This window comes from Microtus oregoni, unplaced genomic scaffold (assembly GCF_018167655.1).
Source record: "Microtus oregoni isolate MIOR12 unplaced genomic scaffold, Mior012 000035F_ref0000213, whole genome shotgun sequence".
In the NCBI taxonomy this organism is placed as follows: domain Eukaryota; kingdom Metazoa; phylum Chordata; class Mammalia; order Rodentia; family Cricetidae; genus Microtus; species Microtus oregoni.
The window spans coordinates 23,057,662-23,072,196 of NW_024543094.1; the positions used below are offsets into that span (position 1 = coordinate 23,057,662).

The following is a 14,535-nucleotide window of genomic DNA, read 5'->3' on the forward strand; positions in this document are numbered from 1 at the left end:
CAGCACCATATAAACCAGATGTGTGGTGCATACCAGAAAATACAATACTCTTGAAGTGCAGCGGGAGGATCAGAATTTCAAGGTCATCCTCTGCTACCTACTGGGTTCTAAGCTAGCCTGGGCTACTTGACATCTTCTTTAAAACAGACAAACAAAAAATAAAAACAAGGAAAAAAGAAAGAAAAAAAATAAGTAAAAAACAATAAAAGACAGAAAAAAGAGAGAGAAAGAAAGGAGAAAACAAAAACACAATGCAGCAATCCCTGGCTCTCAAACATAAGGAAGACACATAAGTTCCATACTGAGTGTCTGGGAAAACATTTGGTACTTTAGATACTAGCACTGAGACAATAACCTGATGGCTGACTCAGGAAATTTGAGCGTAACAGAAGTGATGAGGGGGTGTCATGGGGAATTTGAGAGTAACAGGAGTGATGAGGGGGTGTCATGAGAAATTTGAGGGTAACAGGAGTGATGAGGGGGTGTCATGGCAGGCTTCATCTTTGGAATTTACTATTCAGCAGCAAAAAACTAAACTGAAAACAAAAGTGATTCTTAATTTCTTTCAAGCCGACAATGTTATTTCTATAATTCATTCATCAAGCCTTTATCTTCATGAGCATAGGCCACTGGGGATTTACTGAAGGAGACAGAGTGCTGGCCCTCCTAGAGCTGGCATGAAGTGCTATGAAATGACAACACAGGGAAGGCCAGGTGAAGGTGTGGGTCTTCATGTAGGGTCCTAGTGAAGCGATGTGGGTCAGTCACTAGAGCAGAGATCCAAAGGAAGTAAAAGACAACCAGGCAGCCATCTCGAGAGAAACAGTCTAGGTAGAGGCCATAATCAACCATTACAGTCTGATATTGGAGCCGGTTAGCATAATCAAGGGATAGAAGAGAAGCTAGAACAGCTGGGTCATAGGAGTGGAGGAGTTGGGGACAGGTAAGATGGAGGGGTACAAGAGGGAGGACCAGCAGGTCCTGTCTGCCTGTGTGGGTCTTGTTAGGATTTGGGTTTCATCTGAATGAGATGAAAGATGATTTCTCAAGGAGAAAATGACATGCCGTGATTAAGCATTTCTTTCCCATTGCTTAGGATTGAACCCAGGGCTTTATATATGCCAGGCAAAGTTCCTACCACTACCATACTCTCCTATCCTCAACACAGTTCTGTTGCGAGTGTAAACCATGATTCTGGCTGCTGTGCTGAGAATGTGGATGACAAGGCTAGAAGCAGAGACCACCTGGGACGAATGGGACAAACTGAGTGAAGAACAGTGAAGTAGCAGTGGGCAGACAGACGTTAGAGCTGGCATTTTCTAAGGCACAACCAATGGCCCCTGTGTATGGATGGTGTAGGAACTACAACTGTGGAGCCCCAAAATGTGAGCCTTTTCCACCTTGTTTGTCTGAAGGTCAGAGAGTTTGAGCTTGCTCCAAGTTGTTAACAACAAGTGTGTGCGGCTACACACCCTGACCTGGGTGTGGTCACTTGGTGCTTTGGACGCTAAGATGCCCCTACAGGTAGAATCACTCCACCGTGGCCAAGGGTCATAGAATTCAAGTACACTTTTATTCCCTCTTTTGAATTATGAGGTTTGACCAAAGGAGTATGTGCCTTCAGGATACTTGGTCTAGGGTGGGTTCACTGCCTAAACAGCAGAATGCTTTTCTCAAGAGTTGATGATGTGATGTCTCAAATATTAAAGCAAGTAATAATCTGGTTGTCCTTTGTATCATGTTAAAATGGTCTTTTGTCTTCTTCCCCTTTTTACATTGGGGTACAAAAGCATGTGGAAAATTAAAGGCAGGCGATTTCCTCTCGGTACTATCCTATGTTTCTGTTTTGTTATTTTCACTCACGTCTTCGTTCTCATTACTATTTCACTAATCCCCATGCCCCTGCCCTGGTAAGAGGTGTACTCGTTGAAGCTGATCTCTTATATACAACTCCAAAATAAACACCAACAATGTTTCCCTCAGTCATTAGAAATATTATTTAGTAAGATAAGGAAGACTGAAGAGTCTAGGCATGGTGGCACACGCTTTTAATCCCTGAATTTAGGAGGAAGAGGCAGGTGGATTTCTAACTTTGAGCCTAGACTGGTCTACAGAGCAAATCCCAGGGCAGCCAGGGCTATACAATGAAACCCTATCTTAAATACAAAACAAAGCAAAACCAAAAAGACTGAAGAAGGGAGCAGGATGAGTAGAGAAATATACTAACATTAATTCCATTTGGTAGTCTATTAGTCTACGCACAGTTATATCAATAAGTACAAATACGTATACACAAAAATTGTTGGTACACACACATGCACACATATACAGTCAACACACTTCCCAGTCAACAACACATTTGTTGTTCATACTCATGGGTCTCATTTGCTTTCTTCCACTAAGGGAAACTAATAATGCTGAGGGCATGTTGAAGTTGGCAACACGGCAGGCTTCCTACCCAGGGTCCCTCAAGACCTCTGGCAGAGAATGAGCTTACATAGGAACACTCATCTGCTTAAGCCTCGCTGGTCCTTGTGTTGAGACCAATGAAGTTTGCCTGTGTGCTTAGCCATGACCTTATTCACTTTTGTTGTATTTAATGATAGTGTGCTCTGAAAACTTATCCATTGTATGACGTTTGTGCATGCAGTGACAGATGACCATCTCTGAAAGCAGTTAGTGGTGATTTTGTTCTATCCAAACTATATAGACTTGGTCTGAAATGCAGTTGGATAGGTGGTAACCATTTGATTGAGTTTTCATATTACTACTTCCAGTGAATACACTCCACATACAACAAAACACAGTGCCCATCCTGGAGAGAACACTTACTATGAGGTGCTCGTTGTTGCAGGATGGAGAGCTGCTCAACCTCAAGTTGGTAAAGGTCAGGATGACCCTCCTGCCTTCGGGTACAGTGATTGTCCACTCGCAGATCCAGGCATGAGGATTTGGGTTTGGGTAGTTGGGAGATGTAAATCTCCCAGTAGGGCCATATAAGTTCTCACCACACACTAAAAGACAGAATGAAGAAATTTAATCAAAATATCTTTCAGAAGGAACATTTTAAAAATTATCCATTCAGGCAAATTATTGGTCATATTTTTGTCTCCACATGTATGATAATACTTAACTATATTCATCTCTTGACTTCTTATATTCACATCTGTATTCAGTTCTTGGTTCTGTCAATACTTGACATTTGATTTCATGGGAAACAGTCCACTGGCGCATTTAAATCGTTATTAGAGCCCAGGAAGTATGAAAGACTAATAAATATAGCAAACTTAGGAAGGCTAAAGTCATTATTCTGTTTTTCAACAGGACCTTTATTTGATCCGCGTTCATCGGGGTATTTAGGAATGTGAGTTCTCAAGAGTTCTAGGGCATTACAGTGTACCAATTTCTCAAGATGGGTTTTACAGATAAGCCACGTCTCCTCGCTGCATCTCTCATGATTCAAGTTACTTTCCCTTATGACATTTAATTCAGCTATACGTTTTCATTAATTGGTGACTGTTTAATTAGTATCCACCTTCCAACTTCTCATAAGTCAAGAAGGCAGAATCACATTTTCTTTTTCCCATTCTTATATCAGTGTCCAGTGCAGCACCTCTAAACTATTAGTACCCTTCTGATAAGTCATTGAACTCACCTTCTCTGCTGGACGTAAACTGCAGCCTAAATCCTGAGGCGGTGACAGAGTCATCTGTGACAAACCTGACTGAAGCAACATTGCTAGAAGTGTCAACACTGCTAGGAATGGAGTTTCCACAATACCGGCCCAAAGTATTTCCTGTAAGAGTCAAATAATTAATTATGTGCATGCCCAGGTGGCTTATTTCTGTTAATGCTTATATAAATTGTTTTGCACGAACAAAGAAAACCTTAAAAGACAATCTTTTGTCCATGAAGAAATGGCAACCACTGTTATGAAAATCAGGAACAAAAGTCAACATATTCAAATATATGCAGATGTATAAAGAATGGAGCCAATTAGGGTAAGTCTTTCTCAGCCTGATGAGGAAGGCTTGCGAGCATGGTTATGACACAAGTGCCTCTCACACTGTTATATGATATACACCTCATTCCCCTCTCCGAATGCTTCAGGAGACTCCTCGGGTAACCACATGTGGCACATTGGGAATGCGCAGGAGGATGCTGTCCCCATACATGGCTCCTTCCGTGTGCTCTCCAAAACAATCACAGAGCGGCTTTAGCAATCATGAACATCCATTGTAATCCATTAGAAACATGGAAAAGGACTGCTAGTCTTGCTCAGAGCTCATGAACCTGCATTTTTCTGATGACATCGGACACACCTTTGCCTTTCTCAAAAGCAAAGATGCTTCAGATCTTGAACAAATTGGTTAAGAAGTAAACACATCCCCAAAGAAAGTAGTATTTCACTAACCAGCGGTATGGTTTTCCCAGATCTCCACAAAGTCTTTTGTACAACCAGGGGAACTCTGAAGATTAAAATCTTCAAAACGGATGGTGAGGTAGTGTCCTGGGAGGCCCCGGAGATGCCACTGACAAACCAAATTGTTTGGATACGAAAGGGTCGGGTATCCAATGCTCTCGATGACCCCACTGTCCCCCGAGATTGTTCCTCCACACGGGGCTACAAAACACACACACACGAATGATATTCAATTATGGATTATTTTTATGATTAAACCAGTGTAATTTAAAACTTTTAGGAGCCAAATTAATATTAACAGAAGTTGTAAAATTTGAAAATGTTTGCTTAAACTTTCCTGATTATTTGAAATCGACTTTGGATGGAAAGAAAGAGACGCCAAGCCTACTCAGTACGAGAAATGGAAGATGGCTCCGGAAAGTCAAATTCTGCAACGTCACATCCATTCTCTTAGGACAGCATGTAAGAGCTATTATGTGTATGTAAATTACATCCAGGAAGCAACTGGAAGTTTAATAAGGCCTGCCTGGTATCTTCTACTGCTGATTCCAAATACAATCTACACTCTTCTGGAAGGGGAAAGGACTGGCTGGCGACTGCTGGTGTCCACCTTTCTAGGTTAAATTCAAGCACATACTGCATTGCAGTACAAGGTTTCTTAGAGCTTAAAAACTTCTATTCAGTTATTGTTTATCAATGGATATGATAGCTACATTAACCTACATACAATATACCTTAGGATACAAGGTAAGTTGTGCAGATTATATATTGTTAAATCTAGGCTTTCTGAGCTTTTGCTGATTTACATACTCTTTTTGAGACTTCAGATCCACCAGACATATATGATACATGGTATTATATACTTGGAGTGAACCTTAAATATATGTGTTTATGCCTCATTTTTTGAATAAAGAAACCAAACTCCAAGGGAATACTGTGCTTTTCATTAAGTGACTGGCGTAGCATTAAGATTTGGAAGGAAAAGTCTGGACCATCTCATGGATGCTGTTTTGTGTTCCAAGTCATTGTCCAAGTGCAGTGGTTGGATCACTAAGGAATTTTATTCTTTGCAAGGGTATTGTACTTATTTCATGGTAAGAGAAATAAAGCTTGATATAACTGAAAATACTTTTTATACACAAGTTAGGAAAATATCAAATAAAATACGAATAAAAATTACATTTTAGCATAATACAAAGTAACTTAAACCTGGTGATGACATTATGAGTTTATGTGTAACCTTCTTCTTCCTAGTCTTAAAATTAGGCAGATGAGAGGCATGGTTAGGCTTCAGTGTTTCCCTGTACCATTGCTTTCCTAGTTGAAAAGAAAGCATTACCTATAGAATACTTGGCCTTGAATCCCATGTAGCTGGACCCACTCTCAGTGTGGAATTTCAAGTACATAAGTTCTCTTGAGGATACCCAGTTGCTAGGCAAAGAGCTCCCACACAATTTGGAAAGCAGCGGTGCGTTTGAGTCAACTCCATCACGCAACTCAAGGTAGCTCGAAGAACAGCTAGCAGAAAAAAATTAGGTTGACAAAACCAGTTACTTTGATTTATTTTGTCAGTCAAGACTTCTTTCTTCAAGGACAATGTTTAATCATCATTTCTGTAATATAAGACAACATGACCGAGTCTCCTTAAGCTTCATGGCATTTTTAAATGCCATATTTTTCCTAACGACAGTACAACCTTCCGTGAGTTCCTGAAGAAGACAACTTTTTATACTGGGAGATAGTTATTTACATATTTCATATTTGTCTTATAAACATAAAAGTCATTTTAGATGGACTATGGATTCAACTAAAGGAGAATTTGTCAGAATGATACTTGAATATATTTCACATGAGAAAGATCAGCTTCTCTTGGAAGTCCCATGACTTTGGCTACTGAGGAGCACAGGTACACTCTCTACGTCCATAAAAGAAGACAAGCTTTTACTAATGTTTCCTAATAAAGTTAAACTAGAGAGTCCATGCTAATTCCTGGAAAAACAAATTGTGTTCAGTATCTAAAAACAATACTGGGGAATTGTAGAGTACTTGTTCAGTTGTTTGTGACACTGGTGGCCTCTAGTGTCATGCCACCTAATTTCTTATTTGTTAAGCAAGTATTTATTATTTGTGGCACTTAATATGAGGTTGGAGAAAAAAATATTTATCTCTCAGAGATTGTACTTTTCCTGTGGAAGAAGAACAAATGACATCAATCTCAAACAGTCACCCTCAGAGTCTCTTGGAGGATGTGTTGAGGGTCAGGAGGAGAGTAGCTGCCAGGCAAGGATTTGAGGCTTCAGACACTTACTTATCTCTTTGTCTCTACATTTTACTGGGCAGTGGGTACCACAGAGCAAAGAAGACATAAGATGTCTTGAGACATGACAGCTGAAATAATATTAACTTTGGGGTGGAGGAACTTAAGTGTAGGTGACCTACCTGGGTGTTTCTTCAATATGGAATTGATCTTCAAATTGGAGCTGTATACTTTTCCCAGAAGGAGCTTCTAAGATCCAAATGCATTCAACATTCTGGGGATAATTAGCAGGGTAGTTGGGGGAGGTCACGTATCCATCAGAATTGGCATCATGAATGTAGATATCGCCCCCACAGGCTGTCAAGAAACAGTTAAGTCAATCTACGGTCTGATGAATGAGAACATAATCAGCTACCATAACTGTTGTGTACAGTCAGCTTGTCTTTACTTGTCCTCTCAATTTTATCTTTTATCAGAATTATCTTCATGTTCTTTTTAAGCAAGTAAATCCCAGCATTCTTATAAAACAAGCCACCATGTATGTCCCTCTTTATTCTGTCAAACTATGTATTCTTCTACTTTTGTTAGGTTGGGCATTTAGTTTTGAAATGTGTATATGTGCAGGGATTGATTTTGCTTGTTTGTCTGTTTTTAAATTTTAATTTATTTTTTACTTTATTTGTATGGGTGCTTTGACTACATATGTGTCTGTGTACTACATGCACGCCTGGTGCCATTTGAGGCCAGAAGAGAGCATCAGATTCCCTGGAAATGGAGTTGCAAACAGTTGTGAAGCATCATATGGGTGCTGGGAATTGAACCTGGGTCCTCTGGAAAAGCAACTAGTGCAGCTAGTGCTCTTAACCGCTGACCCATCTCTCTCGCCCATTTGTTTGCTTTTTGAGAGAGTCTTGGCTAAGCCCCAACTGTCTATGTCACTGGGACTGCCTTGAATTTCTCAATCTCTTATACCCATCTCCCATGAACTGGGATTATAGATACATACCACGATGATCAGATTGTCTATTTGAAATGAAAATTTTATATTTCACTAAAGTTAACAAAATTATTATGCAAAATATTTGCAGCATCACATGAACACGTAAACTGAAGCTATACAAGGCTGACTGGCTGATTAGAACTTCTGGGCTTGCAGAGCTGGGCTATTGTAGTCTGGAGTCAAATCATCTTGGGCTGTCTTCAGCCTCCTTAATAGTCATTTATTGTCCACATGTGTTCGATCTAACATCCATCTTCATGGCTATAAGGTAAATCCTTTTGAAATATAATAGTAAATCTTTAGCTTTACCAACCCAAAGGCTAAGAATGTCATCATGAGCACCTGAGGCCAATAGAAATTTCCTTTATTTGTTATGAGCCACCTGCCCGTTGTTCCCACCAATGTATATGAAAAGTGCCTTGAACTAAGACTCTCTTTTTTTCCGTTACTTTGAAGGTTTCCTGAAGTCATTACTATGTTGGAACATAGCATTTGTGGATAGCCTGATTCTGTTTTCCCAGATGATGGTCATTCATATTTGGAATCCAGAAAAAATTCTGTATTCACTTTTATATGAAAACTTCAGCATCCGTAAATGCAAACCCATCAGGTAGTCAAGTGAGGAAGTAAGCAAGCAGTTACAAATTCTCATTGAAAGCTCAGATCAGCAAGCTTTCACTCACTGCAGGCCTGTGATCTCAATATGTTATAAAATAATAAACAAGCAAACCTAAGCAGAGCTGGGAAGATGACTCACTGGGCAAAAACATTTGCTATTCAAAGCTTATGAAGTTAAAGGGATGCATCTGTAACCCCAGAACTAGAGTGAAACAGGAAGAAGAGCCGGGAGAATCTCTGGATGCTTGACCAATTGAAGTACACAATTGTGCAGTGGCAAACAGCAAAAGAGATTCTGCCTCAAAAACAAAGAGGACATTAAGGACTATTATTCTAGATCACGGTTCTCAACTTGTGGGTTGAGACCCTTTGGGGGGGTAGAATGGCCCTTCTCCAGGGGTCACCTAAGACCATTGGAAAATACAAATATATACATTAAGATTCATCACAGTAGCAAGATTACAATTATGAAGCAGCAATGAAAACAATTTTACGGTTGAGGTCTCCACAGCATGTGGAACTGTATTAAAGGGTCGCAGCATCAGGAAGGTTGAGAACCACTGCCCTAGATCATCCTCTGATTCCGCACATGTACCTCATATGCGAGGTATTTGCTTGTATTGGAGATGGAGTCTTTTTATGCAGCCCTGGCTGGTCTGCAATTCACAACATGACCAGACTGACCTTAAACTTGTAGTCATCCTCCTGCCTCTGCTTCCTGAGAACTGGGAGTACAAATAATTTACTCCTTTCTTTCAGATTCCCTTCTACCACACAAAACATGAATTCATTTATGGTTGTGTTCTTCATCTTCAGAGAATGTGGTTCAGGGATTTCAGGATGAACAGGGTCAGTCTGGTGCTTTGTGTGCACCTAGTTCTTACGCATGCTCCTCCATCCCTTCTCTCCACTTCAACCTCCAAGTGACCCGAAACCACTGAATACCTTACTTATATCATCTTTCAACATGGCCTCTTCCCACCTTCTTGCTGACATTGCCTTAGTTTAGGACATAACAGCTTTTCCTGAATTACTCTTTCATTTGGGTTCTTACTACGTTGATGTTTCTGTTTTGGTCCAGCCATGACACATTGGATTTAAATCTTTCATTGTCTCCCCAAAGCATCTGGTAATACCTTATCCTTAGGTCTTACTACTGGCCCTTAGCATTGTGACCCACATGTGGCTCATCATCACATTCACCTCCTTTTGACCTTGTTCTCCACCATACTAATTTTTTGCAAAACCGTGAATTGTCTTCTAAAGCTGAGATGTCTCATGTTGTTGCATTGTTCTTTGCTGAAGTATAAAACTCTGTTCTCTCTGTTTCTTCTCTGATCCCATCAGTTGGATAGATGCTTCTCTCTGTGGTTACAGATCCTGGAGCATTTCTCCATCTGGAACTTACTATGTTGTACAATAACTGTCTCTGCTTATCTGTCTCTTTCATTGTATGGAGCCTCTGGATGGAACTCAGTAATGCGTGCAGGGTGAAGCTCTTTCTAAATGTTTAGCTAACTAATTAACAAGCCATTTAATCAGGTGAGAATAAAAGACATTTAACACAGTGCCATAGAAATCTCAATCAACTACAGCAAAGAGAAGTCTCTGGGGAAAGGTGGTAAAAAGCTCAGGAAGGGATGCCAAGAGCTATTCATGCAAAACATAATTTAAGACACGGGAAATGGTATGAGGTAGACACGATGGGAAGAGCCAGGGAAAAGTCTGGCTTTTGTAAGTAGGAGGAGACAGGCAAAGCATAACCATATTGCTGGGGCTACCCCAAAATAGTTTTTAAAACCAAAAGACCTTTGTTTGATCTTAATATTAAGGACAGTCATGTGTGTAAGGAAAGGCAGGGACATGACAATGACCACTGGCATAGATGCATGACAGGTGGGTCTAGAAAGGAACTAAGAAGAAAAGACACTTAATACAACAGAACCGCTACAGAGTTAAGATTAATCCGAGCATTGACACAGTAGGAAAGTGGGTCCTGCAGGGAGATCAAACCACTGTGAATACCAACATGAAGACAGTGATGTAAGAGAAAATGCCAGCCTCAATCAGCACTGCAGCTGTCCTCAGAGCTGTTAAGAAATTCCTGTACATCAGAGCTTAATGCACTATGAAGTGACTGAACACACTGCTTGTCCTGGGCCTTGCTAATGTTATTAAATGCTTTCGGGGTAATAATTAATATATATTTTCATTTCTTTCTTTTTTCCTAAATAAAAAAAATGATCATAGCATTCTGAACTCTCTCACAACTGAGATAAAGTGTAATAAGACAGACGATTTCTATTGGGCATGGTGGTATGTGTTTATAGTTCTAGTATTTGGGATATCAAGGCAGAAGGATCAGGGATTCAAGGGTCTTCAGCTATACAGCGAATTCCTGGCTACCTTGGACTGTATGAGACCCTGTTTGAGACAGCAGCAGCAGCAGCAATATCAGCAACAAGAACAAAAACCCATGGTCCCATTAAGATCAATGTACCTTTTGAAGCATATTTGAGAATCTGGGACTAAGATCACATAATCATTCAAGATATTGAATTTTGGGAGACAAATTTTTAGTTGTGCTGTTTACCCTCCACTGACATTTAGTTAAATGCTATTAAAAAGTAAATGTTATAAAAATCAAAGCATCCCAGTAAAACTAAATACAAGTATAATTAAACATAAAAGTAAGGGTGATTACTTAACGATTGCTGCTGTAATGCAATAATACACAAGTAATAACTAAGTGAGTAATAATAGAATCATAGGTTCACTACAAACGAAAAACAATGATGATGAAGAAGAGCGATCAAAGCCTTTACTATAGTAAAGTAACTAAGTTTAACTTAGACATTTCATCATGGAAAGGGGCCCATTAAGATTAGTTCATTTTCCACACATTTGCCAGTAATTGGAAAAAATAAACAAGACAAAACCAATAGCTTGGAAAACTCAAGGCCTTATTTTACTTACCTGAAAAGTAGAAATAACTATAATATACTTTCATTTAAAAGCATCCTGCTGAAGAAAGAGTTAATGTACGTAGCATACTCTAAGTCCTAGATTGATCAAGACCTGTTCTTGTTAATACTAACACTTTAACCTAAGAAAACCTGGCATTTTCCCCTAAAATGTGTATCAATAAAAATCAAACAATCTCAGGAAAAATATAAAGCTCTCAGAGGAAATACTTACCTAAACTCTTTGCCTCATATCTGATCTTAAATCCTTGCCCGCTGTTACTATTATCAGAAATGAACTGAACAAACATTTCGTTGTCTGAGGTGAACAGGGTTGATGGAGGATAAATTCCACAGAAGCGACCATTTCCTCCAGAGGGTCCCAAGGGTGGAGAATGGATATCTGGTCCATTTCTTAGCTGGAAAGAGATTAAAATTGTGCAAATTATATTCCAAACGAATGTTAGAAGTCCTACCAATTTATATACTAAGAATGTTAAATTAAGTCTGCAGAGACGGTTAGCTACAAAGAGTAACAAGCGTGACCTACCACCAAGTAATCCCCCTGGCTGCAAGAAGAGTCTCTATTTTGAATCTGGAAAGGCTGCTCAAAATGGACAGCGATGGTCAGACCACTCTGGACCAGAACATGCCAGGAGCAGTTGAGGTTGGGAATGTAGAGGTCTGGGTACTTGGGCGATGTGATAATCCCTCTGTCTGCATGCAAATATCCACCACAGCCTTCCCAAGAAGAAAAAGAAAAGTAGGTTATTTAAATGATATTGACACTGAGGTGTTTATGCTTCTCTCCCTGTCCCCGCTCCCACCCCCAACTGGGGATTTTTCAAAATGTAAGCAACAGAAGAGAAAGTTGAAACTAACGGGGATCAAAGTATGAGAAATGTTTAGAGGCACAGTTACTGAATGAGCACACACTGTTGGATACCCACAGTGAGGTGGTTAAGATTTGAGTCATGGAGAGAAGACCATTTACTTTCACAAAAGCCGGCTTTCCAGAGGTAGAAGAAACAAATGTATACTCTGTGAAACAGCAGTAAGTCCAAGAAAGAAAAACGAAGGGATGAGGGGGTAATGTACTCTGTGCTCAGGAAGTTAGAGAGGTAGATGTCTGGGCAGAGACCTGGATGGAATAAGGAATCAAACTGGCTGAGTTTAGGGAAGATGAACAATGCAATCCAGAGAACAGTACAAAGACCTGATGTGGTAAGTGGGGTGTCACTGGGACTTGGACTAGACAAGGCAGCATGAACAATCTCAGAAAATAGCTTGGTGAAATTATGTAAGAAGCAGAGTAGACTTATTCTTCTGTGTAAGAATGGAAAGGCTTTGGAGATCATCTATCGGTTTGGTGTCTATCCATCGGTCTATCTATCTATCTATCTATCTATCTATCTATCTATCTACCTATCTATCATCTATCATTTATCTCTCTATCACCTATCAATCATCTATCTATCTATCTATCTATCTACCTACCTACCTACCTATCTATCATCTATCTATCTATCTATCTATCTATCTATCTATCTATCTATCTACCTATCTACCTATCATCTATCAGTCATGTACTATCTATCTATTTATCTATCATCTATCAATCATGTACTATCTATCTATCTATCTATCTATCTATCTATCTATCTATCACTTATCTGTTTGTTTGTTTGTTTGTTTGTGTATCTATCTAAGGAGATGAGCTATAAAGATTTTAGACATTGAGAGTTGAGAAGAGTGGTGGAGCAGGCCTTAAGTTGTTACTGTCAAGTACTAGGCAGCCTGCTATCAAATAAATGAAGAAACTGCATACGAGTTAGATTGCAGAGGCAGATGATTGGGCTCTAATTCAAAGCTCACCCACTATCCCCTGCACAGCTTGCTTCTACTGAGTGTAAGGTAGATCATTTTCCTTTGATTACCCCATTCTTACAAAAGCTACATATAAACAGGGAAGAAATTACTAGATTAATTTTAATATTAGGTTAATAATTCATTTTAAAATTAAAATTTTCTTTCCATATTCCATAGACAATTTCTTTAATGTTAATCTAGCTTGACTTCAAAGTTATTATTAAACTTCACACGCTGTCAAGTATTGAGAAAACTCAATGATATGACACATTAGAGCATTTCATATACTACACACATCCTCTGACTGATCAAGTATCTATTTCAAGAGCTACAGGTTCGTTCTATCAAGTGGCTGATTTCAACCAAAACCTTTATGAAGGTGTCTCTTGCTTCATGTTTACTGGTTGTTTCTTAAGCTGAATACAGCATGTATCTATAATTCCTTAGCAGGGCTATGAATATGTGTTATCTTTTAGTTCTAACCCTTAGTTCAGGTGAAAGGTATTTTAAAGATCTTTTCCTTGTGTCTACCATGAGCACCCCTCTTACAGAAGGTATCACTCAGACATCTGAGGGTAATAGACACTCTGTACAACTAGACAACTCTAGTTTGTATGAGGACTTGGTACCCAGCACCCTGATGTAGCAGAGATTTGTGACTTTTGAATTATAACTTGTGTCCTTGTATAAGTAAATGAGATGAGTAATTAGGGAGAAAGCCAAGAGAAGAGAAGAGAAGAGAAGAGAAGAGAAGAGAAGAGAAGAGAAGAGAGGAGAGGAGGGGAGGGGAGGGGAGGGGAGGGGAGGGGAGGGGAGGGGAGGGGAGGGGGAGAAGAAGAGGGAGAAATAAAAGGAAAAGACAGAGAAGAGGAGAGAAAGAATTGAGACAAGAGAAGAGAGGTAGAGGAAAACAGGAAAGGGGCAAAGAAGGGAGGAGAAAAGGGAGAGAGAGGAGTGGGGGAGGAAATCGAACGGCAAATGTGTGACTTCATTACTCTTGTGAACGGAGGCGTTGAAGCCTGCTCCAGGGACACTGGAGTCTGAGATGAAGTGGATGTACATGAACTCTCCAGTTGACCGGATGGGGCCAGGAATATCTCTGCCACACAGGACAGCCAGCTGCTGGGCTGAGTAATTGTCTCCTGTGACCAAAGAAGGAAAATGTCAGTTTAAAGACACAGTCTTAAGATTCCACTCCACCATCACTTGCAGCCCAGCTAAGACTACTCACATATTTCTCTCAGAACGCCCGAGTACCTAGGAGATAATAGTGTTCTCAGTAAGAGGGCCAGTCAGCTTTACATCCTCCTGGCTCCAGCCTGCCATGGTCTGCCTGCCCTTTCCTTAAATTCAATTTAAATTTCAATTAAAAAAAAAAAAAAACCTTTGGGACAAGTCTCTCTGT

General features: G+C 39.8%; 1 protein-coding gene across 2 annotated transcripts in view; it reads right to left on the reverse strand.

Annotated features, from left to right (window-relative positions):
- The window catches only part of Cubn (cubilin), a 203,737-nt gene that overhangs the window by 56,816 nt on the left and 132,386 nt on the right, over window positions 1-14,535 (reverse strand). For both annotated transcript variants that reach the window (XM_041630831.1, XM_041630830.1), the window contains exons 41-48: window positions 14,126-14,272; window positions 11,812-12,002; window positions 11,497-11,680; window positions 6,863-7,037; window positions 5,763-5,941; window positions 4,415-4,624; window positions 3,656-3,796; window positions 2,833-3,014 (exon numbers count right to left, since the gene is read on the reverse strand). In XM_041630831.1, coding sequence (XP_041486765.1) covers window positions 2,833-3,014; window positions 3,656-3,796; window positions 4,415-4,624; window positions 5,763-5,941; window positions 6,863-7,037; window positions 11,497-11,680; window positions 11,812-12,002; window positions 14,126-14,272 — 1,409 coding nt within the window. The remainder of the gene's footprint in view (window positions 1-2,832; window positions 3,015-3,655; window positions 3,797-4,414; window positions 4,625-5,762; window positions 5,942-6,862; window positions 7,038-11,496; window positions 11,681-11,811; window positions 12,003-14,125; window positions 14,273-14,535) is intronic.